This window comes from Oncorhynchus gorbuscha, linkage group LG23 (assembly GCF_021184085.1).
Source record: "Oncorhynchus gorbuscha isolate QuinsamMale2020 ecotype Even-year linkage group LG23, OgorEven_v1.0, whole genome shotgun sequence".
Taxonomy (NCBI): Eukaryota; Metazoa; Chordata; class Actinopteri; order Salmoniformes; family Salmonidae; genus Oncorhynchus; species Oncorhynchus gorbuscha.
In genome coordinates, this window is record NC_060195.1 from 47,976,344 (window position 1) to 48,003,760 (window position 27,417).

At 40.0% G+C, this 27,417-nt stretch overlaps 1 protein-coding gene across 1 annotated transcript; it reads left to right on the forward strand.

The window, feature by feature from the left end:
- The first annotated feature begins 377 nt into the window (after window positions 1-377).
- Window positions 378-25,776, forward strand: LOC124010683 (annexin A5-like). Its single transcript, XM_046323342.1, has 13 exons — window positions 378-582; window positions 788-828; window positions 12,262-12,349; window positions 13,152-13,246; window positions 16,254-16,367; window positions 20,293-20,383; window positions 21,699-21,778; window positions 22,099-22,149; window positions 22,576-22,669; window positions 23,019-23,114; window positions 23,351-23,409; window positions 23,550-23,672; window positions 24,682-25,776. The coding sequence occupies exons 1-13, from the start codon at window positions 378-380 to the stop codon at window positions 24,739-24,741; spliced, it is 1,197 nt and encodes a 398-aa protein (XP_046179298.1). The 3' UTR covers window positions 24,742-25,776.
- Window positions 25,777-27,417: the final 1,641 nt, after the last annotated feature.

The window sequence follows — 27,417 nt, forward strand, 5'->3', positions numbered from 1 at the left end:
GACAGAGGTAGCCAATGGCAGTGAGAGGGGTTTCTTGCTCTCTTGGTGTGTGTTGAGCGCTGACAGCAGAAGAGAGTACGGAGCCCAGCAACAGAAAGCTTACCACACATTTCCCCAGTCTGTCTTGACGAGAGCACAAGTCTACACCATGGACCGCCTCTCCCTTGCTTCTTCTCTAGATAACGATGACGACACAACTCAAAAGGAGGACACATGGAATATCTGAGGAAAAACAAAACCATGGAGGGAAAGTAAATTCCCAGACCAACCAGCCCTAAGGATCTAACATTCTAAAATGACAACCATGACCACACCTCAGCACTGGTCCAAACTATAAAGGACCAAGAACGCACCAGGAGGGACTCCAGAGCTGACCCATGCCTTCGCCGAGGAGGTTCTTGGTGGCGTCCACCTCGCTGCCCGTAGCCTTGGGCTGGGGCTGGAACCTGAGCGTGTACCTGGGGCTGCTGCTGCTACTGCTCCTGCTCATGGGGCTCCTGCTCTGGATGCTCCTCAAGCAGCTGAGGAACTCCGTGGGATCTAGTCTGCAGCCCGGGCGCTCTCTGAGAGACCCTCGCCATGGTCAGAGAGGAAACTATGTCCTGTAACGGAAGAATAAGAGTGTGCTGACTTTGTTGGACTGTGTCTTGTTGGATGGAAAGACGGTCTTCTCCAGACTTGTATTAGACTGTGTCTTGTTGGATGGAAAGACGGTCTTCTCCAGACTTGTATTAGACTGTGCCTAAAAAGACCTTTTGTTATAAGGAAATTGTTTTTTTTCTGAAAGGATGTTGGGCTTTGCCTCGCAGCATGTTCAATGGAAAGACGGTATTTTGAAGATCAAGAATTCTATTGGACTGTGCCAAAGACACTGTTGGAAGGAAATACTCTATTTTCTGATAGGGTGAAATACCTTTCTTTTCAAGAGGTGTCAGACTATGCTGTAAGGACCGATTTATCCTTGAGCGGATGGTCGAGGAGGCTGGACCATAGTTATAAATCATTTGTACACTGTAAATTGAATTCAAGAATTCCAATCAGAATCATTTCAAATTTGGATACAATCACACGTTGTCTATTTATGCATGGTAATATTTGGGAACAGATTTCCTAAATAAAAATCACTCTGACATTTCCTGGGGATTTTACGGTCTTATGTCAAATAATGAAAATGATTAATAATAGTAAAATATGTGTTTATTCTTTGCTCAGAAAACTTGGGCCAAATAAAATCACTGGCAGGACAAATTTGGCCCGTGGCCCGCCTATTGGGGAACCCTGCTGTAGACCTTTGTCATAAAGAAAGCGTGTTGGACTATCCCTCACAGCTTGTGGAAAGGAAAGACTGTTTTCTCTATGAACCTGTTTGAATGTAATGTACCTCATGGTTTGCAGAACACTTACCATAAAGCCTTCTTCAGAAGTTTCTTGGACTGTGCCTCACGGCTTGTCGACTCACCGGAGCTATACGCTTATGGAGCTTAACATGCCTATAACCTGCTATAAACTTGCTTATTCTCCTCTCAACTGAATAATGGATCATAGAGAGCACAGCAGTGCTTTGGACTGCTTAGTTGTGATTGACAGAGACCGTGAATCGGCAATCCTTGTTTTAATCATGTATTGCATCTTGTTTCCATGTATGTACTGTGCCTAATATTGTAACAATGTATTCACCATTGCATCAGTAGATATTTTCTGAGGAGTGCATACAATGTAACATTTGCTGAGAATATACTCTGATAGTATTAAGATATCACCCAAATTACAAAATGACACATTGATTACAGAGTAAGGAAACCAGTCTTTGGACAAGGTATGACAGCAATCCACGGCTTGGTTTTATTTCCTTGGCACTGTTTACAAATGCTAAAGTTTTAGCACAAATCCCATTCAAGTCCTAGAACTGATATTAGCAACAACAAAACAATTAATCTATAAGTGACTGTCGCGATTCAGTACTTTCGGATGATTTGGACATTTGAATTATAATATCGGTAGCAGGACTAGGATGGGATTTGTGCCACAAATGTGGAAACAGTGCCTGGGAAACTAAACCAAAGCATGGTTTGTTATCAAACCTGGTTACAGAGTAAGGGAACAAATTATATGATTTGGGTGAACTAGACCTTTAAGTTTATTTTCTCTTTTCAAGGCATGTCGAAGTGGTATCAAATCAATCTATGCCAGTATACAGTGTAACTCATTATAGTATTGATTGGCCACAAAACAGAGCAGGAGTCTCTCCGCATTAAATATTGATGATATTTTCATGCAATTTGTACCGCACATAAACACACAACCAATATTAACCTACTTCTATTAATCTTTCGAATGCATTTCCACAGTCACTTTTTTAAAAATCTGCCTTTCCAAGAGAAAAACACATGCAAGATCCAATCTGCATTTTAATTCGCTGATTAAAGTGATGCTTTCAGGATAGCAATTTGCGCTCCTCTCATCTCAGTGGTGATTTGTTTGGCTAGTATTGAGGAAATGTCTCCAATAAGAAATCAGAAGGGAGCTTGGCCATTTATTTAGTTAATAAATCTACCCCACATCCAGGTCAAACCAATTTCTGATTAAGTCCCTCTGGGAAAAGGGTCATATCTTTAATGTATTACTGCCTTGGGTGTGTATATATGTCATTTTCCAACCCATCTAGTTCAGAGGACCTGTGTTTTGCATCATAAGGAAGCGGTCCATAGGGGTGGGGGTGCCAGGGTAGGTGTGTGTGTGTGTGTGTGTGCGTGTGTGTGTGTGTGTTCACTGCGTTGTGATGAATGGGAAGATTTGTTGCTTTTCTAGAACTTAGAGCTTATCAATGATTTCCTCACCTTGAAGGTTAATTAACCTTCAATAGCGGAATCCACCATTCAAGTAGCTCACAACATCAACAAAATGCGTCCTTCACTCGGCTCCGTTATGCAGACGCGTGAAAAAGTATTTGCCCCTTTTCTGATTTTCTCTATTTTTGCCTATTTTTCACACGGATGTTATCAGATCTTCAACCAAAACTTAATATTAGATGGGAAGGGAACCTGAGTGAAAAAAATAACACCAAAATGTTATACTTATTTCATTTATTTAAACTTTGACTGCAGTGGGCTAAATCAGGGTCACACGGAGTGTTTCCTGGTAGTCTTAAAAGTATACATCTCACACACATGGTTATGGGCTTAACAAAAAGAAGACACCATGTCAGATATAGAGTTGAAATGTATTCAATTTTGACTTTGCATTCCAATATTACACGTTATATACATCGCACAACATATATAACAATGAATGAAATATAACAAAACCATTTGACATAGAAACACCAGATTTTCTGTGTATTTTATGATGTTGATTAATTATGAAAAATATGAATAACGTTCCACCCATGACGCCACCAGAGGGTGATTTGGTCTGACTGCAGGAAACTACTAAATGAAGTTATGCAACATCCAATGCCCCTGTGTGAAAAAGTAATTGCCCCCTTACACTCAATAACTGGTTGTGCCACCTTCTACCTGCAATACCTGCAACCAAACGCTTCCTGTGGTGGTTGATCAGTCTCACATCGCCGTGGAGGAAGTTTGTCCCACTCTTCCATGCAGAACTGCTTTAACTCAGCGATATTTGCGGGTTATCGTGTATGACACAGAAAATGTGTCATAGACGTACACAAACATACACACAGCTTCCCAAATGAGTTGCTTTTCAACCATTCTGGTGTGGACTTGATTGTGTGTTTTGGATCATTGTCTTGCTGCATGACACAGCTGTGCTTCAGCTTAAACTCACGAATGGATGGCCTGACATTCTCCTGTAGAATTATATGATACAGAGCAGAATTAATGGTTCCTTCAATGATGGCAAGTCATCCCGGTCCTGAGGCAGCAAAGCATCCCCAAACCATCACACTACCACCACCATGCTTGACTGTGGGTATGAGGTTCTTACTGTGGAATGCAGTGTTTGGTTTTCGGTCTACTTTGAACTAATCTGTCCATAGAACATTCTTTCAGGAGTCTTGAAGATCATCCAGGTGCTTTTTTTTGGCAAACTAGAGTCTACTTTTCGGATGACATGGGTCAATGAGGGTCAGGGCCCTGGGCAAGTGCCCTGCCTGACAGGTCAGTATTCCGCCATGATTACTTCACGTTTTTAGATAACTGGCTAGAGTAATTTACCAATCTAAAAATTGTTAGCTGACATGGCTAATTAAGGGACTGTCAGTGACTGACACAACAAGAGATAAACTGCTGATTCACAACCACATTTCAAACTTCCACCTTCTGCACTCTACTATTCTAACGCTCAACTGTAAGTTAAGATACCGAGTTCCTACATTTTTAAAAATAAAAGCTTATGTCGCTTATGCCTTGGTTGGTGGCACAACCAGTCATTGAGTGTAAGGGGGGTATTACTTTTTCAATTAGTGTTGGGGCAATGAGTGTTGTATATCTCTTGTTTATTAAATGAATGAAATAAGTATCCCATTTTGTATTTGTTCACTCAGCTTCCCTTCATCAATATTAGATTTTGGTTGAAGACCTGATAACATTAAGTTTTAAAAAAAATGCAAAAATAAGATCATCAGAAATGTGTGAAAACCTTTTCAAGGCACTATAGCCTCATTTGTGACATTGTACATTTAGATTCAGATTCGATTTAGATTCCGATTTTGTCTTCAGTTTACCTCAGCAAAAATAAACTCACGTGGCATTGACAGACAGAACATTATTCTCTGAATTACCAACTATTATGGCGGTATTTTTTGTCCTATTCTTTTTCTTCTAATCAACAAGACAAAAGTGTCACGTTTTCACCAACAAAGCTTTGTTTAGTAAGGTCAAGGATGTGCTACTATGTGCTGAACTGCTAATCTTAGCTACAACCTTGAGTGTCATATACTACCTTGCCCATCACATACACAACCCAAGTGGGTTTACTTTAACTATGATGTGCTTAAACTAACCAGAGATGCCCAAACCTTTTGACATCAAACATTGTAACAGTCAAGGAATTTGAAAAGTTCAAATTCCTTGGTTACAGTGGGTCCATCTACTTCACTGACAAGCCACACAAAATTGGAGATAAGAACTCACACTGGACATAGAGACACGTGGCTATGATGATAATTCCTTATGTGACCTGTTTGGGTACTACAGTATGTTCTGTAGTATGTTCTGTCACCAGCTGACGGTGTGTGAGCCCACAGTGGAGGCGACATGCAGCATATTTATCTTTTTCTCTTCTTTATTTTGGTGGGCGGAGGCATTCAGTAGTTGACTAATATCGTCTGTCACCACTTGTCATCTGCAGGGCTCAATAAACCAACGTATGACCTTTAGCAAGTCTACATCTCCTATCTTGTCTCCCCCTAGTGATCACCATGGCCCCGGGGCCTTCGTTATCGTAACGGATTCTGCCCCTGTCAATTGAAGTGAATGGATGGATGGATAGATGGATGGATTAATGAATTTAATTAATTAATTATGGTTACTTACCACTTCTTTCTATAAGCTTTATACCATCCGTAATGTGATGACTGGACATGTAAAATAATACAAATTAATTAATATTTATTAATAGCAAACATGTTAGCCCCTTTACATTTTTTTTAATTGATTCTCAGGCCTGCTTAGTCTGAGGTTATAGTAGCTTAATAATAAACACTTTTTCCCCCACTGTGAGTTCAGAACCTGAGAAACAGGCATATTTTTTATCACCCACGTCTAGAACCTCACACTGCAATTCATCCCAATGTGACAAAAAGTATTTAAGGAAGTCACTTCAACCCAACCAAATCTCATGATCTGATTTGAGAAGCGCTCCCAGACAGTCCTCTCAATATCTGTGGAAATGTAATCCCTCTCCATTTTATCAGCCCCCTCCTCAGAGTATAGGACCTCCTCAGAGTATGGGACCAAATAAGCAGCGGGTGGAACCCGAAACAGACGCCTCGATTTATGAATTGAATTTATTGTCCATCTATCAGCACTTGGAGAGTGAGCTGTCCTGTGGGATGTATATCATTCTGTCCTAACTGAGGTGGAGATTGTAAATAATAATCCCTCCATATCGACTTGCTGTTGAAACCGAGGGTGAGGAAGAAAAGCTGCTGCTGCAGAGGGGTGAACTCTGTCTGAACTCGGGGCAAACTTCAAACTCCAACAACTGGTGGCGGTATTCTCGAGAGGAAGGAGGATACATAGCACTGCACTCTTAGGCCTAAATGTGGCACCCTAGGGAGACAAGTCTAAAACTTTTCCACTTGAAACAGGTGACCCATCACAGGAGGAACTAGGTTACACATCATACCTAATAACTTAAACAAATAAGCAATTAGAAATGCATTAGAAATTGAAAGCAATGTAATAAATGGTTATGAAATGTACCACTTATAATGTTTATGAATACTTTAGAAGTAATTCAATATATGATAATAGTATGCAGCATACACTATCTGTAAATACTTTATTTCTGCTTATATTATACAATTCTTAAAGTTGAAGTCATTCAAGTTATTATAAAGTCTCAGTTTTTTATCATACAGTCAGACTCGCGGTTGAAGATGGAGTTAGGGTTAGGGTTAGGGTTAGGGTTAGGGTTAGGGTTAGGGTTAGGGTTAGGGTTAGGGTTAGTCTTTGCTGGTGTAAGATTCTCCCTGTATGTTGTTGTTGGTATGTGTTGGTATCTTTGCTTGTTTAGCCATGACTCAACTCCAAAACCCCTAAGATGAAACCGAGATCTGTGCGCTACGACTCGATAAGAGACGATGCTTACCCGGGCTCCTGTCTCCTCGCAAGTGCTCATTTTAATTCAGGGTTGCTGTGTGCAGGACAGGAATGGGCATATATGGGAGAGATTAGGTGTCTTTGTGATCTGCTGATCTCACTCCTATCAACGATCTCATTCCGTCTATCACAAACGACTCACTCAGCCTCTCCCACATCTCAACGTGCTACTTTCAGAGTAGAGTGTAGACAAGGGAAGCTGGTGAAGAGGAGGCAACTGTTTGTGTTTGTAAGCGCTTAAAACATTTTTTTTTATCACAGAACATGAAAGTCAGACTCAGTATGAAGATTGGTGAGATCTATTGTAACCTTGACTTGCTCGGTCTTTCCAAATACAATGTGACAGGAGCGAAGATCAAAAAAACGAAGATCTGCACATTTGCTCTGGGTAGGTTGCATTGATTTCACACTTTGTAGTGTGAATGAAGTTGCCAAGTGAAACTATTGGGAAGCTACCTAATTAAAAATAATATATTCTGAACCTTTATTAACTAGGCAAGTCAGTTAAGAACAAATTCTTATTTACAATGACTGCCTACCCCGGCCAAACCCTAAACCGGACGACGCTGGGCCAATTGTGTCGCCGCACTATGGGACCCAATAACGGGCGGTTGTGATACAGCCTGGAATCAAACCAGGGTCTATAGTGACGCCTCTAGCACTGAGACTCAGTGCCTTAGACCGCTGTGCCACTCGGGAGCCCACATAACATTGACTTGTTCAGCATTCATATGTATGAGCCCATGTTCGCTTCAGATCTGGGCTAACTACATTGTTTGAGAGATGGAGGAATGTTGAACAAGTCAATGTTATGTGGGCTCCCGAGTGGCACAGCGGTATATCACTTTCAAATCCTAGTAAATATTTGAGGTGTCCGCTCTTGATTTAGCTTCGAGTTTACACTTTTGGGTGTATGTATTACATTTGTATTATTGTGTTTTATTACTGTTCCATTGTGCCGGGGGAAACTAAATCAATTGCATCTCAAGAATTCCAAAATATTTCAGATGTATCTGACCCAGGTCTGGTTTGCTTATACATACTATCTAAACTTAACCTATCAAGGTTGATAAGTTGTTTTAGGTACACTCCTCTGAATGTATTTAGACAGTGAAGCTAAAGTGTTTGATTTGGCTCTGAACTCCAGCATTTTGTATGTGAGATTTTTTTTTTAAATAAAAAAATCTGGCGACATTACAGGATGTCACCTTTTATTTGAGGGTATTTTCATACAATCCTGGTATCTGTTTTACCATTTAGAAATGAATGCACTTTATGTATTTAGTCCCCCATTTGAAGTCACCCATCATAAGTATTTGGTCAAAATTCACTTGTCATTTTCGAGTCACTTTGATTGTAAAAAAAAAAAATGTTTCTGAACACTTCTACATTCACGTGGATGCTACCATGATTACGTATAATTGTGAATAATGATGATTGAGAAAGTTACAGATGCACAAAGATCATGCCCCAAAACATATTTAACCTCTCGCCAACACCAATAACAGGGGAGGTTAGCATTTGTAGGGGGGGGGTATGATGTTTATGACTCTGTAACTTTCTCGCCTAATGATTATTCACAATTCATTCATGATTTTCTGTAATCATGGTAGCATGCATATATTAATGTATAAGTGTTTAGAAACACATTCTATTCTTATTTACAATTACAGTGTTTCCAAAATGACTAAATACATTATTTACCATTCATTACTAATTGGAACAACATAATCTGAAACACAACCAAAACAACCTGCAAATGCATCCAACAAGTGTGTAGAGTCATAATCTTGATGTAGTCCTTCGTGCTAGGAATATGGGACTAAATACTAAACTTTGGACTAAATTGAATGCAATTTAAGTGAATTTGTCCAAATACTTATGACACTGTCAAACGGGGGGACTATATACATAAAGTGCTTTCATTTCTAAACAGTATGAAAATACTCTAAAATAAAAAGTGACATTCTGTGCTGTCGTCACATAAAACATTTGATCTCAAATCCAAAATGCTGGAGAATAGAGCATCAATCCACCTGATATGTGATTCCAGTAAATGAAACATAAGGCTGGAATGGGATAGTTGGGATGTGGGTGAAACAAAGTGTCTGATGTCTGAAATCCCAGATTATAACGCTATTTAGGTCAGTTCTAAGGTGAAATGTCATATTTCTTCATTGGATCCCTGTCCATTGTTACAACAGGCTCTCGTGTTCATGTGTTAGGGTGGCAAATGTATCATCCATATACAGTACTACACTGTGAAAACGTCAGAATGCATTAGGTCATAATCCCCCGTTTGATTGACAGCTGCTGAAATAGGATACTTTGTTTGGACAGTGGAGTAGTTCAGTTAGGTCTTCCCCAAACTGTTGTTGTTGAGCGCTTAGTGAGCATTAAGAAGCATGGAGTAGAGGAGTGTCAATACCCATTACATTTTCACAGCCTACTGTATATTTACTGCACTTTCCATTCTCAGAGGTAAAGAACAAGACACCTTTGGTAAGATACCTTTTAGTTCTTGTTATTATTCACATGGTTTATACTGCAGTGTTTTTTTTTTTACTTTTTAGAAAATCATTAGTGCATTTAATATAGACAAACATATTTGTGCATTTGATATCCTACACTTAATTAATTCGACTTGTGAATTTCCATGTTTTCCTACAAAATCCGAAAGACCATTTGTCGTTGTTTAAGTTGATGCTCTTAGAAGCGTGACTCTCAGTGCCATTGTAAATGATGACATGTGAACTGATGTGATGCTTGCAAAATTGCTTTTTCAGATTTGATCAATTCTACATTGTCTCATCAACAAGTTATATCTCATGGTAAGTTTTTTTTGTTTGTTTACCGCGGTGTTAGTTCAAAACATTGCAAATACAGCAGTGAAATGGACCACACCAGTTCTGGTTGACATGGGATCATTATCCAAACTACATAGTGAACTGGAGAATATGCTAATAACATAACAAGTGTATTATTACCAATTTAGAGCATCTCATTTCCACGTATTCATTTGAAATGTCAAGTTATTCACTCACTATGGAGATATACTCATTAAACGTACAATATGACAGCAAACAGCTCCCCTGCTGTGACATCAAGCTCTAATTTCTTGAAACAAATTTAATCCGGTTCATTTATTTATTTATTTGCAATTCCAGTCGCTTCTTCAGCTAGTTATGAATATTTCTAACAAATTGATTTGATGATTAAAAAGACAGTCAGATGTTGACTTCCATGCACCACTTCCTCATAATGGTGGTTAATTTGCATAGTGTTGTATTACCGTAAGGACGGTAACAGGGATAGCGTAGGTCTGAGCCCACCCACCTAGAATAGGGTTTCATTGGGGGAGACCTGATTTGAATATCCCTTGAGGTAGTCAGGTTGGCAATCTTCACTGATGGGTCTCTAGCTCGGCGTAGCAATGTCCTTGCTCAGTCTGCACTTGCAATCCCTACACATACATCTAAGAGGACTCTAATCACTCTGCGTTGGAAACTTGAGACAGACAGACAGACAGACAGACAGACAGACAGACAGACAGACAGACAGACAGACAGACAGACAGACAGACAGACAGACAGACAGACAGACAGACAGACAGACAGACAGACAGACAGACAGACAGACAGACAGACAGACAGACAGACAGACAGACAGACAGACAGACAGACAGACAGACAGACAGACAGACAGACAGACAGACAGACAGACAGACAGACAGACAGACAGACAGACAGACAGACAGACAGAGAGTCTCTTTTGTTAGGTGTGACTCGCGACGGGTTTCAACCATTGAGTAAATACAGCCAAATGCCATCAATCTAACAATGGATTGTCCTGTAGACCTATTTGCATTGGTTGATTACTGTTTGTGCAGATTGCCTGTCTGTCTTTGCGTTATTACTTCAATGCCCGCAGGGAAAGAGAAGACATCTTTAATTGTTAATGAAAAATCTAAGACACTAACCTTTAATGTCCATTCACTATTAGAGGATAAAAAAAAAAACTTAGGTGTGGTATTCCGTCAGGTTGCTGCCTCCTGGTAACTTTACTCATTTAATTAAATTAATTATTTCTCAAACCCTTTTCTGGTTATTATGAACCATGTGAACTTGAATGTAAATGCGAGTGGCTCAGGTCATGATCAGATCGAGATCTTCATTCCATTTCTTTGTTTTTTTCCTTCCAAATAATATGAATCCATCATCCTCCTCAAATATTAAGTCATCAGCCGCCACTGATTTAGTCTTCACCCCTATATCTATTCACCCCTGGTCTTGTAAATCCAGTTGCTCTCTAATATCAATATCTGTAATGATTAAAGAATTGAATACCTTGTGCTGATAGCCTTTAATTTGACCCATAATGAGGTAGTTAGCCTTGCCTGTATATAGCCACGCTATCGTTATTGTACTGCTTCCCTTTAATTATTTGTTAGTTTTATTTCTTATTTTTTTAGGTATTTTTCTTAACTCAATTGTTGGTTATGGGCTTGTACAGTAAAGTAAACATTGTACTGTAAGGTCTACACCTGTTGTATTCGGTGCATGTGACAAATACGATTTGATTTGATTTGTTGTGGAATTGTTAGATTACTTGTCAGATTTGACTGCACTGTCGGAGCTAGAACCACAAGCATTTCGCTACACTCGCAATAGCATCTGCTAACCATGTGTATGTGACCAATAACATTTGATTTGATTTGATAATGCTTCACCAACGGATAATGGCTAACATGTCAACCATTAGCTAAACATAGCCAACCAGCAGCAATCTCAATATGTAGCGGAATCGGATATTCAGTCGATTCATTTAAAAAAAAAATTATCAGCACATACCAGTATGATCTTGTTAAGTAGACAAATATGCACAACAAAGCAAATTGTGGGAAGGGAGTTTTGCTGACTGGAGGGGAAGCTAATTTTCTCAAATCTAAACCTTCGCTGGCATCAGACTGAGGCTGAGGCTGAAAGAGATGTTTTATTGCTTTTCTCCTCAAATGATATTTTCCTCAGAGATGGAAACCAAGTACAATTGAAAGAATTATGACTCTACATGACATGGGCCTATCAACGTGAGCTCGAACAGTATGTGTTTACTTCTGAATTAGCAATGATGGTTAACGTATATGTAGATTAACACAGACTACATTACAGTAGCCTAACCATCTGGAAGGGACAAAATAAAGTATTGCAAAGTGTCTATTGAGAACAACCTTGTGAACAAGTTTCAGTTCAGGGGGATAGCATGGAGACACACAGCTGCACAACATTCCACGAGTATCCCCCTTCTGATGTTAAAAGTTTCCTTCTGCAACCAAACATGCTAGCTAGATTATAGTTTGATTGTGCAAAACATTTTCTCCCATGTCTGTCCCACAACAACACATATTAAGGAAATGCTGGCAATGTCCTCTGTATTCAGTTCCCAATGTTCATCCGTTGTTATTTCTTTCCCACAGGATTCCCACAGAGGCAGTGTGAAAGACTTTGTCAACTTCAATGCCAAGCAGGATGCTGAGCTCCTGCACAAGGCCATGAAAGGCATAGGTGAGTTAGATGCACTTAATGTTATAAATATAATAATATGTGCAATTTAGCAGACATTTTTTAAAGTGATTTTACAGTATCATTGAATCTAATAATCAATCTGAACTCTGTGCTTTGAACCAGATCACATTATAAACTGGGACCTGCTTTATGGCATAGTTAAGTACGGATAACGACTCTATTTCAACATTGCCCAAGAAATGCTGTGGCTTTGTCTCAGCCCTGGTATTAATTGTTTTGCTCTACTTCAATGTTTTACCGCAGAGGTATTGATGCCTTTTAAAGGTATTGGTATTGATTGTTTGTGCATTAGTCCATTTAACTCGTTATTTCCCTGGTGAGAATAGGTGTATATGTTGATCTACTGCTTATTAAAGGGGAGTTCATCCTCTAGATGCGATTACATGGTGCCAATCTAATTGAGGTCCGTAGATTTTCTTGAATTCCTGTAGTGTGGTCCGAGCCACATTGAGTTTGACCAAGTTTGACACAGAACACCATGTTGCTGCCATTTAAACCACACTCTATTTATAGAATACGGACTCAGCTCGACATTAGACCACTTTTGGGGCATGGAAATAACTGACAAACTTACATTTTTGGGTGAATCATCCCTTTATCGTTGAAAACAAAGACTTCATTTCCTTACTTGGTGCGCTACACCAATATAATGGACAATGTGGTAACTTACAAGAGATATTCCATACTGTTAAGGGTGGCCTTGTTTTAATGAGTTCTGCAATTAATTATCAAGACACGTTCTCATGTCACTGATTTAAGATAAATTACTGTATGTTGACAGGCACTGATGAGGGCACCATTCTCATGCTCCTGACATCGCGCAGCAACAATCAACGGCAGGAAATCAAGGCGGCGTACAAGAAGGCCCACGGAAAGGTGAGACAGGAAGCCGATGACAGGCGACACGTATCGTCTGATTGATGCCTACAGATCATGTCACCAACACTGTTGTGACGTTGTCACCAACCTCACCATTAATCAGCCAAGACAAGCTGGTCTACTCGGGGGTTACCTAATGGGAAAACAATAAGATGTGGTCATATTACACCCTTACAACAAAAAACACATGTGAAAATGGCATTTTCACATATGAAATCAAATTTCCACATGTGAAATAGTTGTAGTAGTTTCACATGTGGAGCTTAAATATTTGCACATGTATTACATTTACAGTTAACATGTTAACACCACTGCCAAATTTGCAGTTGCGCATGTTTAAAACGTTGTTTCGGGTATTAGGGAAACCACATCTAAAAAGCCCAACGAGGGACAAGGAAATGCTTTTGCAGGAAATTCATGGAACAGTGGACAGGATTTTTTTTTTTGGGGGGGGGGGGGGGGTGTTAATGGATCACGTTCAAATGGCGACACAGTTCTGCTGTCTGAAGGTCACTGCCTGGTTAAAGGGGAAGTCCTTAGTTGCTCCATCCATTTTTGGACTTCTAAATGAATTATATGAACCCCATTGATTTTTGAAGAATATAACGTATAAATGCCTCATAAGCTTAGTTCAACTGTCATACCGCCTCAGAACCCAAAATATAAGCTTGCTTTGCTCCAATGTTTGTAAGCAAAGCCTAAAAACATGGCTAAAACTATAATTTTGATGTCATGGATAGCCAGTCCTTACACACATAGCGTGGTCTATGGATTTGAGAGTAATTGCATTTCTACAGCCCCATCCCTCAGCTTTTTTACTGAAACTGTGGTGGTGATTAATAGTGTAATATAGTAATAGTTTTATTATATGGCCCAATCCTCTAGTGAGTGTGTTATTTTTTGCCATTAATATAATTTTCGTTGTATTTTAAACAAAAATAACGGTATCGAAAGCAAAACATGAACTCACAAATATTGATAGCAAAACAAAGTATTGCAAGGAAATCATTTTGAAATGCAAGGAGAAAATGAATTGTAAATGGACGCAAAAAAAAATGTTGAAAGTAAAAAATATACATGATAAAGTGATTAAATAAAACACCTCCCTCTTTCCTGCAATTTTCTCTATCTTTGGTTACCATGGCCTTTGCTTTTGCTGCCTGTTGCAAGTTTTGGCACACGTTTTTCCAGCAACATAGCACCCTGCATCCCACTGCTGGTTTGCCTCTGAAGCTTAGCAGGGCCGGTCACTGAATGGAAGACCAGATGTAGCTGGAAATGGTGAGACATAAACGTGAAAAAACACAAATTTGAAACTTCAAACGTGTTCTGAGAACCACACCCAGTGCCTTCGGAAAGTATTCAGACCCCGTGACTTGTCCACATTTTACTAGATTACAGCCTTATTCTAAAATTGATTTAAAAAATGTTTTTCCCTCATCAATCTACACACAATACCCCATAATGACAAAGCAAAAATTGGTTTGGTGATTTTTTGGGGTTTGTAAATGTATCAATAAAAAAAATGAAGTTATCACATTTACATACCAGTCAAAAGTTTAGACACAAAAGTTTGGACACTTTTCTTTATTTGGCCTATTTTCTACATTGTAGAATAATAGTGAAGACATCAAAACTATCAAATAATACACATGGAATCATGTAGTAACCAAAAAGGTGTTAAACAAATCATAATATACTTTAATATTTGAGATTCTTCAAAGTAGCTACCCGTTGCCTTGATGACAGCTTTGCACACTCTTGGCATTCTCTCAACCAGCTTTGCAACATTTTTTTTTTTAAATTGTACGTGGCATTTTTTCACATGTTTTGTGTTGACACGTGTCTGTAAACCACATTTTAAAGTGTTTTTTTTCACATGATTTGTTTCATGTTTTTTTTGTAAGGACAGTTACAGTACACTATATGTTCTAATGTTACTATAAGGGAGTAGAGTATTCCATCCACACACTGCCAAAATTCTTTACTGTTACTGTCAGATTTGGGGTTTATTAGTATAGGCAGGTTGGCGTGACTGTATAGCAATTGCAGCTAGCAAAGAGGTTTTTGACTTATCTGTGACAAATAGCATCTGTCCAATGCCTACAATATACAGTTGGCCCTCATGAGGGTTCTGAAGTATTATACACCCACGCATGCCATAAGTTTCTCTACCTGCCACCCACCAACCTACCCACCCACCCACCACTCACAATCTCTCTCTCCCCACACCTCCATCCTCTCCCTCTTCTTTTTCCTTTCCAATCTCCCTTTTATGTTGTTCTTCATTCATTTCATCTCTCTCTCTCTCTCTCTCTCTCTCTCTCTCTCTCTCTCTCTCTCTCTCTCTCTCTCTCTCTCTCTCCCTCTCTCCCTCCTGCCCGTTCAGATCATTACAAAAATATAATCTATGATAAACAGCTAATAAAAATAAATTCCCGACATACACTTCTGTGAGTAATGTGTTGAAGTGGCCGATGCCTTATCATAAGAGGAAAGCCAATAATATATTTAGTTAACAGGGTCCCTGATAACTCTCTCTCTCTTAGGGTTGACTCAACTGATGTATTTTAGAGTCAACACTAATAACTTGAACTCTCTCTCATAAACCACACGTTAGCTTACAATTCTGTTGGCACAAGTTCTCAAAACATCCGTTAATCATTCAAATGTATTGATTGACTTAAGGACTTCTGCTCGTTTATGCAAATATTTTCCTATTACTTAAAGAAAATCCAAAGCAAACGCTTCCTTCATTGTCAAAGTTATCAGAATATGAATCGTGAAAATAGTTAATTATTTAAATGTATTGATCGAGATATTTTTTTTTTCCATTGTTCAAAGTGCATTTTTTTCCTCAGGATCTTGTGAATAATTCAAATGTACCGATTGAGTAAGCAATTGTGGCTCTATTTGTTCGGATATTTCTTAATAAAAAGAGAAGTCTAACGGAAAACCCTTCTGCTGTCTAAATTATCTTAACAGTGTCTTTATTTTTCTTCAGGACCTTGTGAGTGCTTTAAAGTCGGAGCTCGGAGGCTTGTTCGAGACGCTCGTTGTGGCGTTGATGACGCCTCCCATTTCCTATGACGCCTCTCAACTCCACAAAGCACTCAAGGTAAAGTACAGCAATGTATAGTCTATGTGTGGTTATGGATCCAAGAATAAGTCATATATTGTGCAGTCAAGCATGCAATATACAGGTGAAGTGGGAAGTTAACATACACTTAGGTTGGAGTCATTAAAACTAGTTTTCAACTACTCCATACATTTCTTGTTAACAAACTATAGTTTTGGCAGGTCGGTTTGGACATCTACTTTGTCCATGACACAAGTCATTTTTCAAACAATTGTTTACAGACATATTATTTCACTTAGAATTCACTGTATCACAACTCCAGTGGGTCAGAAGTTTACATACACAAAGTTGACTGTGCCTTTAAACAGCTTGGGAAATTCCAGAAAATTACGTCATGGCTTTAGAAGCTTCTGATAGACTAATTTACATAATTTGAGTCAATTGGAGGTGTACCTGTGAATGTATTTCAAGGTCTACCTTCAAACTCAGTGCCTCTGCTTGACATCATGGGGAAATCAAAAGAAATCAGCCAAGACCTCAGAAAGAAAATTGTAGACCTCCACAAGTCTGGTTCATTCTTGGGAGCAATTTCCAAACACATGAAGGTACCATGCTCATCTGTACAAACAATAGTATGCAAGTATAAACACCATGGGACCACGCAGCCGTCATACCGCTCAGGAAGGAGACGCATTCTGTCTCCTAGAGATGAACGTATTTTGATGCGAAAAGTGCAAATCAATCCCAGAACAACAGCAAAGGACCTTGTGAGATGCTGGAGGAAACAGGTACAAAATTAGGTAAGAAAAAAAGTAGGTACAAAAGCAAATAAGATGCCACTGCTCCAAAACGGATCGTACTTGTTGGAGAAATGTCCTTTGGTCTGATGAAGCAAAAATAGAACTGTTTGGCCATTACAATCATGGTTATGTTTGGAGGAAAAAGGTTGAGGCTTGCAAGCCAAAGAACACCATCCCATTCGTGAAGCACAGGTGTGGCAGCATCATGCTGTGGGGGTGCTTTGCTGAAGGAGGGACTGGTCCACTTCACAAAATAGATGGCATCATGAGGATGGAAAATTATGTGGATATATTGAAGCAACATCTCAAGACATCAGCCAGGAAGTTCAAGCTTGGACGCAAATGGGTCTTCCAAATGGACAATGACCCCAAACATACTTCCAAAATGGCTTAAGGACAACAAAGTCAAGGTATTGGAGTGGCCATCACAAAGCCCTGACCTCAGAACTGAAAAAGTGTGTGCGAGCAAGGAGGCCTACAAACCTGACTCAGGTACACCAGCTCTGTCAGGAGGATTGGGCCAAAATTCACCCAACTTATTGTGGGAAGCTTGTGTAAGGCTACTCAAAACATTTGACCCAAGTTAAACAATTGAAAGGCAATGCTAAACTTCTGACCCACTGGAAATGTGATAAAAGAAATTCAAGCTGAAATTCAAAATTCAAGCTGAAATATTTCAATCTCTCTACTATTACAGTATTCTGACATTTCACATTCTTAAAATAAAGTGGGGATCCTAACTGACCTAAGACAGAGACTTTTTTTACCAGGATTAAATGTCAGGAATTGTGAAGAACTGAGTTTAAATGTATTTGACTAAGGTGAGTGTAAACTTCTGACTTCAACTGTACATATAGAATGAGGGTAACGTGCAGTTCAAGGTAAAGCACAGCTGTGTAATTTTGTGTAGAACAGACATACTTCTCTTTATGTATCATGATGAATCGTAATGGTATTTTTACCATCAGGTATGTGCAGGATATTGGTCATGTGATTATTTCAAGTGAATGTTAACTTGTGCCAATAGTTAAACCTTCTAGCTCTCCTGAAGTATTTTCTTATTTCCTTGCAGAAAGCCATTCCATTATAGGCTACAGTAGTGAAGTTGTCCCGCAATATTTCTGGTCATGTTTTTTACCTTCCATGTCTCCTTGTTGGCCTTGTCCAAGACATAGCAGCTTGTCAAATAATACTGTGGAACTTCTAAGCTTTGGCAGGGTCAGGGGTTACGTTCACTGTCTGAATTATAAGTGACTCAAGACACCCACACTTTTACCACGGTAGTGGTGCACGGTGAATGTTCACCTTAAACCTTTTTATTAACCAATCAGCCCCCTGGCTGACACACACACACACACACACACACACACACACACACACACACACACACACACACACACACACACACACACACACACACACACACACACACACACACACACACACACACACACACACACACACACACACACACACACACACACCACTGAACATAAATGTGAACGAAACATGCAACAATTTCAAAGATTTTACCGAGTTGCTGTTCATATATGGAATCAGTCAGTTGAAATGAATTAATTAGGCCCTAATCTATGGATTTCACACATCTGAGAATAAAGATGTGAGTATTTTGGTCACAGATAACTTAAAAAACAGGTCGGCACGTGGATCAGAAAACCAGTCAGTATCTGATGTGACCACCATTTGCCTCATGCATTGTGACACACCTCCTTCGCATAGAGTTGATCAGGCTGTTGATTGTGGCCTGTGGAATGTTGTCCCACTCCTCTTCAATGGCCGTGTGAAGTTGCTGGATATTGGCGGGAAATGGAGCATCCCGAACTATGAGTATCTGAGTATGCAGGCCATTGAAGATCTAGGACATTTTCAGCTTCCAGGAAATGTGTACAGATCATTGCAACATGGTGCTGTGCGTTATCATGCTCAAATATGAGGTGACGGCAGCAGATGAATGGCACGACAGTGGGGCTCAGTATCTCTGTGCATTCAATTTGACATAGAAAAAAATATCAGCAAACTGCTCACCCACACGATGTCATCAGGGATGACATCAGTGGCAGGGACTGGGAGACTAGTCAGGAGCAAAGTACAGAGAGATCCTTGATGAAAACCTGTCCCGGAGTGCTCAGGACCTCAGACTGGGGCGAAGGTACACCTTCCAACAGGACAACGACCCTAAGCACACAGCCAAAATAATGTAGGAGTGACATCGGGAAAATGAATGTCCTCTCTGAATGTCCTTGAGCGGCCCAGCCAGAGCCGGGACTTTAACCCAGTCGAACATCTCTGGAAAGACTTGAAAGTAGCTGTACAGCAACGCTCCCCATCCAACCTGACAGAGATTGAGAGGATCTGCAGAGAGGAATGGAGGAAACTCCCCAAATACAGATGTGCCAAGCTTGTAGCATCATACCCAAGAAGACTCAAGGCTGTAATCGCTACCAAAGGTGCTTCAACAAAGTACTGAGTTAAAGGGTTTGAATACTTACGCACATGTGATGTGAATGTTGTTGTTTTTTTAAGACATTTTTTTAATAAAAAAAAATCTGCTTTTGCTTTGTCATAATGGGTTAGATTGATGAGGACCAAACAAACAATTTAATACATTTTAGAATAAAGCTGTAACGTAACAAATTGTGAAAAAAGTCAACTCAAGAATTTACATATGCACTGTACATACTTTGCCTTCAGAAAGCATTCATACCCCTTGACTTATTCCACATTTTGTTGTGTTACAGCCTGAATTCAAAATGGATTAAATAAGGAATTTTCCTCACCCATCTACCCATGGTACCCAATGATGACACATTGAAAACATGTTTTTAGATTATCTTTTTTCCCCAAACGTATTTATTGAAAATTAAATGCAGAAGTATCTCATTTACATAAGTATTCACACCCTTGAGTCAATACTTTGTAGTAGAATCTCTGGCAACGATTACAGCTTTTGAGTCTGGGTTAGTCTCTAAGAGCTTTCCATACCTTGATTGTGCAAAAATCTTTAATCGTGCACTTTAAAAAAAAACATGTCCACATGTACTGAATTCAATAAAAGCGCTTGCTAGCTGGTTGTTACATAATGGTCAGCCAGTTATTGAGTATTGAGGGACATTTTCTGACGGTCTCTGGCTGCTCTTCCCCAGGGAGCGGGGACTGATGACGACGTGCTAATTGAGATCCTAGCGTCCAGGACCTGCGCCCAGATTAAAGACATCGTCAAAGTCTACAAGAAAGGTGAGCGGTTGAATGTCTCAGGACACATTCATAACATATTTCATTCTTCATCTGCGAGACAGGTGAGAGGCTCCACAAGGAAAACAGGTAACAAAAAGCTGACGGTATAAATAGGCGTTCAATAAATCACCTTTATGAGTGTCGCGGTATCATCCCACAAAAACATCCGTAACCATGTTTAGTCAACAGTGGAGAGAAGTTGGGTCGAACACAATCCACGTGATGTTTTCAGTGTGACACATTCCACATTTTACAACCATCTGCATAACCTTGATACCATAATGTTTCTGCTTTCAAATGCTGGATCTGTGCTTTTTCAAAAATGGGAAAAAATTGGCTAAAGCTAAAGCAGAGACAGATTGTCTCCCAGAATGCAATACCGGCCACCGGTCGTCCACATATTGATGGAACCTTGCTTTCAATCTGAATGTCATTCTCTTCCACTCATTCTTATTTTAGAATTTGTTTATTACTAACTTTTCATGTTTACAACTGTGCACTCTCCTCAAACAATAGCATGGTATTCTTTCACTTGTAATAGCTACTGTAAATTGGACAGTGCAGTTCGATTCACAAGAATTTAAACTTTCTGCCAATATCAGATATGTCTGTGTCCTGGGAAATGTTCTTGATACTTACAACCTCACGCTAATCACATTAGCTTTCGTTAGCTCAACCCTTCCAGGGGACCCACCAATCCTGAAGAGTTTTTAAACAGTACTAGCTAATTTACCAACATTTCTGAAAATGTATATATAATGTTTTGGAACGAAACTCTTTAAATTAATTGTAAATGAATGCAATATAATTGTTTTCAGTAAAACATCATTTATGATATTGCAATTCAATAAGAATCCTCCTCTCTCTTTCCTTCAATTTTCCCTGTATTGGGTTATGATACCCTGGTATTTTGTTTTCACTGTCTTTTTCCCAGTTGCAGGTTTTGGCAAGTTCCTTCCAGCAACATTGCATCCTGCATCCCACTGCTGGTTTGCCTTTTTCCTCACGTGACTTTGTTCATGTTATTTTTTTCATAAGGGTGCTGCCTTGCCAACTCCTATGGTCATTATCACACCATTGTCACAGCACAAACTGGCACAATAAGCCAAGGAAAAGAGCCACACTGGCCATCTGAGTTGAACACTGGAGAAGCCTGATCCATCTGTTACCCTTCTAATCAAATCCCCCTGGCGGAGACCTTTGGCTAAACAGAGCACGACCAATCAGAGCAAATTTCTGCCATTGGCGACTATTGTCAGAGATAAGTGTAAGCAATCTTCTGCCCTTCCCTTCTCTCTCTTCTCATCTATCTCAGAGTGCGGTGGCAAACTGGAGAAAGATATCACTGGTGACACCTCGGGCCACTTCCAAAAGCTTCTAGTGATCCTTCTGCAGGTAAACGAAGGGGGGAAGGAGGGATGACACAAAGGGAGGAGAGAGATATTTCCTTCTAATAATGAGAGTGCTTTGGTGATGCCATTACAAAGTCATGAGCGGTTAAGTTGAGGTGGGCATAGAGTGAGGAAGGAGGCGGGAGTGACGCATACTGTATATCATTGTCTGGTAACCTAACCCATCAGGTCGTCAGGTTGGGCGACACTCAGCGAAATTAGGTGACGAAAGGGTAGACATGGCTCTTCTCCCATGACGCACTGACCTTCTGCCTTTGTTCTTTCTTCCCCTTCGCTCCTCTGTTTTTCCCCCTGTTGTTGTAGGGGAGCAGAGACGAAGGGGTGGATGAAGACAGGATTGAGAACGACGCGAAGGTAACGTAACCCTATGGGTGGGTGGGTGCTCGCTAAGTGATATGCTATAGCGCAAGACATAATGACATTTTTTCTTCAGCGCTCAAGTGTTAACTTGCTTTAGGATATGCCTTCAAACTACTACCATAGGCCTAAAGGACAAAGCAAGCTTCAAGGCAGTATCACAGTGCTCTCTGATAAATGATCGACGTGAAACATTTATTTAGGACATTTGCTAACTGGAAAGGACATTTCTGTCCTCAAAGTTATTATTGTTTTTGTAGGTTTTGAGTTTCCATACTTGGATCAGTATTGTAGGCTACGGTACATTGACTAATTACACATGCATGTATAATATAGGTCTCCTGAAGGTTCTTTTGGCCTTTTGTCATCCACTCCATGGCCTTATAATATTCAGAGAAATCCAGTGACCAGTATATGTTTCAGGAACTGTTTGCTGCTGGCGAGGGGAAGGTTGGCACAGACGTGGAGAAATTCATCAACATCCTGGGCAACAAGAGCCATGAACACCTTCGCCTAGGTGTGTGTGTGTGTGTGTGTGTGTGTGTGTGTGTGTGTGTGTGTGTGTGTGTGTGTGTGTGTGTGTGTGTGTGTGTGTGTGTGTGTGTGTGTGTGTGTGTGTGTGTGTGTGTGTGTGTGTGTGTGTGTGTGTGTGTGTGCGCGCGCGCGTGTTAAAATGCCTTCCAAGTGCAAGCTTTAACTTTTAGTGCTTGCTCTTTAATCAGCTCTGGGATTCTGGATGTTTTATTTCCACGGTGTAAATGAGTGATTACGGCCATTTTGTTCAATCATAAAAACATAAAAGCATTCTGCACTTTTATTGTAACATCAATTAACATCACATTCTCATTTTTATTTTTGATTGTAAGTGTTTGACGCCTACAAGAAGCTGGCTGGCAGTGATATCGAGGACAGCATTGAGGGTGAGACTACTGGAAACCTGGAGAACTTAATGCTGGCTGTTGGTAAGACTTTACAATGATGATAAACAAGACACAGTAAGGTAAAAAAAATAACAATAAAAAAGAAGATAAATATACAAAACTGAAATATAACACACTTAAAGAATGGGATTTCTCTATTGCATTTTGATAAATCAAACCTAAAAAAAACAGTCACTTACATACTGTACATATTGGATGCATGCATTATAATGAAACATGAATAAATCATTTGGGAATGCCATCTTCCTTTTCCATAGTGAAGTGTGCTAAGAGTGTCCCAGCCTACTTTGCGGAGTCTCTCAATGGGTCTATGAGGGTATGCTCTTTTGTGTTTATCATCAATCTTTCCGTGGACGATTTGTGAGAAAGTTTGAATTGCCATCGCATATCTCCAAAAGTGATTCAGTAGTTTAGGTTTAGGCATTTGTAATTGTGATGTCTATTGTTTATTTTTAGCGTGCTGGCACTGATGACCAGACTCTGATGAGAATCATGGTGTCCAGGAGTGAGACCGACATGCTGGACATCAGAGCCTGCTTTAAGAAGATGTATGGGGCCTCACTCTACAACACCATTCAGGTACAGGGGGCAAATCTCTCCTCTATCCATTCTGGTACAAAAGGCTAGTCTCGCATTTATTTATTCAGGTACAATGGGCTATTCTCTCCTCTAAGCATTCTGGTACAAAAGGCTAGTCTCCCTTATAACTATTCAGGTCCAATGAGCTAACCATTCCGGTACAGTGGACTAGTCTCTCCTCTAACCAGTTACAATGCACTAGTCTCACCTTCATCCCAGATGACTAACACTAATAATCTACCTCTATACCCAGCAACCACCTCTCCAGTGCCACTAGATTCATGAGATACATTTTTGCCACACACCAATACACTGTGATGTCACCTGAGTAACAGGTCCCGTTATTCCATCTGCCCCGGCCACAGGATCCCAAAATAATGTAGCGAGTTGGCTACTGTGACAAACTGTTGCTCTCGTGCGTATCCTCCTAGGTCTTTAGCTCATCCGTATCTGGATAGGAAGAATACCACATCTGGTTTCAGCCCCATTCACATGGGAGATGTCAGGTATCACAGAGGGCGTACTAGACTGGTGTAATTCCAAATGGATAGGACCAGTGCATACATGCCACCTCCTGTCATGTGTCCTTAATTCCAACCTCGCAATCTACAGCCTACATCATCCATTTATGACACTGGCAACTCTGTCAGTATTCTCAACACATGACTCAACGTGACATGCTCTCTGCCTTAGTAATGATGAGCAGCCTTCCTTGCTCTGTCCTGCGTCAGGTTGACAAAGTGCACAACGACAGTCCCCTCATTTGACACAACTGATGTACAACCCATTTGACGCAATGTTGTTTACACAACCGATGTGAAGACGCTGCACAATGGTTTTTGCAGACTAACTCTCTGTTGTATGACAAAGCTGTCTGTCGAATGTGTTTGACATGAGTTGCACAAACTGAGTATTCGGGCCTATGCAAACCCATAGGCTGCTCGTCTGTCTGATAGTACTGAATGTACCATAAATGACATTTTGTGTTTATTTGTTTACTCATTCACAGGACGACACCGCTGGGGACTACGGAAAGGCCCTGCTCTACCTTTGTGGAGGAAATGACTGAGGCGCTTTTTGATGATGTGCAACGATGTTGCTCTATGATGATGCGTTATGGAGCGGCAATGGGCTGCACTTGATACTCTCTGCCAATTACAATTAATTAACACTTGACTTTATTGGCTTCTGTTCGACGATTGGCTTGAGATACCACTTCACTGTATTGGCTGTGTCTTGATTGCCCACTTTCAGCACATATTGAACTCAACAGTGTGTTCCCTGTTTTTTCTTATATTGTTCAAATAATCAGCTCATTCTTTGACACTAAGGCTGCGTTTACACAGGCAGCCCAATTCTGATCTTTTTACAGTAATTGGTATTTTGCCCAATCAGATCAGATGTTTTGTGAATAATTGGGCAAAAGATCAGAATTGTGATGCCTATGTAAACACAGCCTAATGGTCATGTCAACCAAACTATGCTTTGTTTTGTCGAACAATTTCAGGGAATAATGAGAATAATTTTGCTATAACTTTGAACTTTGAACTTCTCTTCTTTATTGTTTCTTAAATCAACATGCTATCCTACTCTATAGTATGTGTCTATGGGAGTTAGATATACAGATGTAGGATCTTAATTTGATCACTCTTTTGTTGCTGAGAATTTTCCTGCAAGGCAGGAAATACAAACTTGTCGTGTATTTGAGGTTTCAAAAGGTTTCTAAACTTTGTAATTTCCTTTTTAAAATGTCAGCCTTGATTTGTCCTATCAAAAAAAAAATTATCAACCCCAACATTAATTATAATCAACGTATGAATGAACATGTCTGTTGCTACAGGATTATCTTCTTGCTGTAGCAAACTGACTCAAATTAAGATCCTACATCTGTATAACGCTGCTGTTCAATTATTAAAAGGATAATGTCTACTATGGTGTTTCACTCATGAATTACATATGAAGTGGTGAATTGCAACAGGAGTGTCAATAAGTAATGATATGCAATTGTCTATGCATGAACACTTGGGCAGATATGTAAGATATCAATCGCCTCTAAAGCCTTGTTCACGCTGCAGGCCTTAATGTTTAAATCCGTTTTGTTTCTCAAATCCGTTTTGGAATACTGACTGTCCAAACAGCAAGTTACCAGTGACCAAATCTGATTTATGTGTGTTCAGACAGAAGTCATTTGCTAAAATGGCTACCCTAGATGTCATAATAATGACTGGTGTGTGCACTGTGGTGTAGGCTGATTGGTGGTGGTGCTCTGGTTCCTATCACTCAGAAGTTATGTAGCAAGCTAAGGCCACAACAATGCCTGCCATGGACGTTTCCCAGTTGCTTTGAATGTTCAAAATCATAGTGTAAGAACACTTTTAAAGCCTCAAAGGGCAAGACGATCCAACTTTCGAAACAACTACTCTGGCGAGCCAAAAATGACTGAACTAGCTAGCTAGGAAGCTGTTAGTTTTCTAGCACATTCACTCATTTGTTTGTAAACAATTAACAAGCTAGTTAGCTCCCTGATGTTCTTGTCAAAACTGTCAACATGGCAAGCAAGTAACAAAATAAGCCAATAACAGTCTAAAAAGCACTTGAGGGCAAATAAACCAGATTTGACCACTCAGACGCAGGGCCAGGAATCAGATTTATTGTACCAGTACCAATTTAACATTTTCTACATTGTAGAATAAAAGTGAAGACATCAAAACTAACACGTATTGAATCATGTAGTAAACAAATAAGTGTTAAACAAGTTAAACAAAATCTTCAAATAGCCACCCTTTGCCTTTGCACACTCTTGGCATTCACTCAACCAGCTTCACCTGGAATGCTTTTCCAACAGTCTTGAAGGAATTCCCACAAATGCTGAGCACTTGTTGGCTGCTTTTCCTTCACTCTGCTGTCCGACTCATCCTAAACCATCTCATTTTGGTTGAGGTCGGGGATTATGGAGGCCAGATCATCTGATGCAGCACTCCATCACTCTTGGTAAAATAGCCATTACACAGCCTGTAGGTGTGTAAGGGTCATTGTCCTGTTGAAAACCAAAAGATAGTCCCACTAAGCACAAACCAGATGGGATGGCGTATCGCTGCAGAATGCTGTGGTAGCCATTCTGGTTAAGTTTGCCTTGAATCTAAATAAATCAGACAGTGTCACCAGTAAAGCACCCCCACACCATAACACCTCCTCCTCCATGCTCTATGGTGTGGAATACACATGAAGAGATCCTCCCACATCATGTCTCACAATGACACAGCAGTTGACAATGACACAATGACACAGCAAAAATCTCCAATTTGGACTCGAGACCAAAGGACAAATTTCCACTGGTCTAATGTACATTGCTCGTGTTTCTTGGCGCAAGAATGTCTCTTCTTCTCATTGGTGTCCTTTAGTAGTGGTTTCTTTGCAGCAATTTAACCATGAAGGCCTGATTCACGCAGTCTCCTCTGAACAGTTTATGTTGAGATGTGTCTGTTACTTGAACTCTGTGAACCATTTATTCTGGCTGCTATTTGAGGCTGGTAACTCTAATGAACTTATCCTCTGCAGCAGAGGTAACTCTGGATCTTCCATTCCTGTGGCGGTTCATCATGAGAGCCAGTTTCATCATAGCGCTTGATGGTTTTTGCGACTGCACTTGAAGAAACTTTCAAAGTTCTTGGTCTTTGCCAAATATGGCTATCATCTGTATACCCCGCCTACCTTGTCACAACACAACTGATTGGCTAAAACACGC

Excerpts from the sequence above, each read along its gene's own strand:
- LOC124010683 (XM_046323342.1), top strand. The coding sequence starts at position 378 with ATGCCTTCGCCGAGGAGGTTCTTGGTGGCGTCCACCTCGCTGCCCGTA. Across the intron at positions 13,247-16,253 it reads ACAAGAAGGCCCACGGAAAG|GACCTTGTGAGTGCTTTAAA; the intron begins GTGAGACAGGAA and ends ATTTTTCTTCAG. Across the intron at positions 16,368-20,292 it reads AACTCCACAAAGCACTCAAG|GGAGCGGGGACTGATGACGA; the intron begins GTAAAGTACAGC and ends GCTCTTCCCCAG.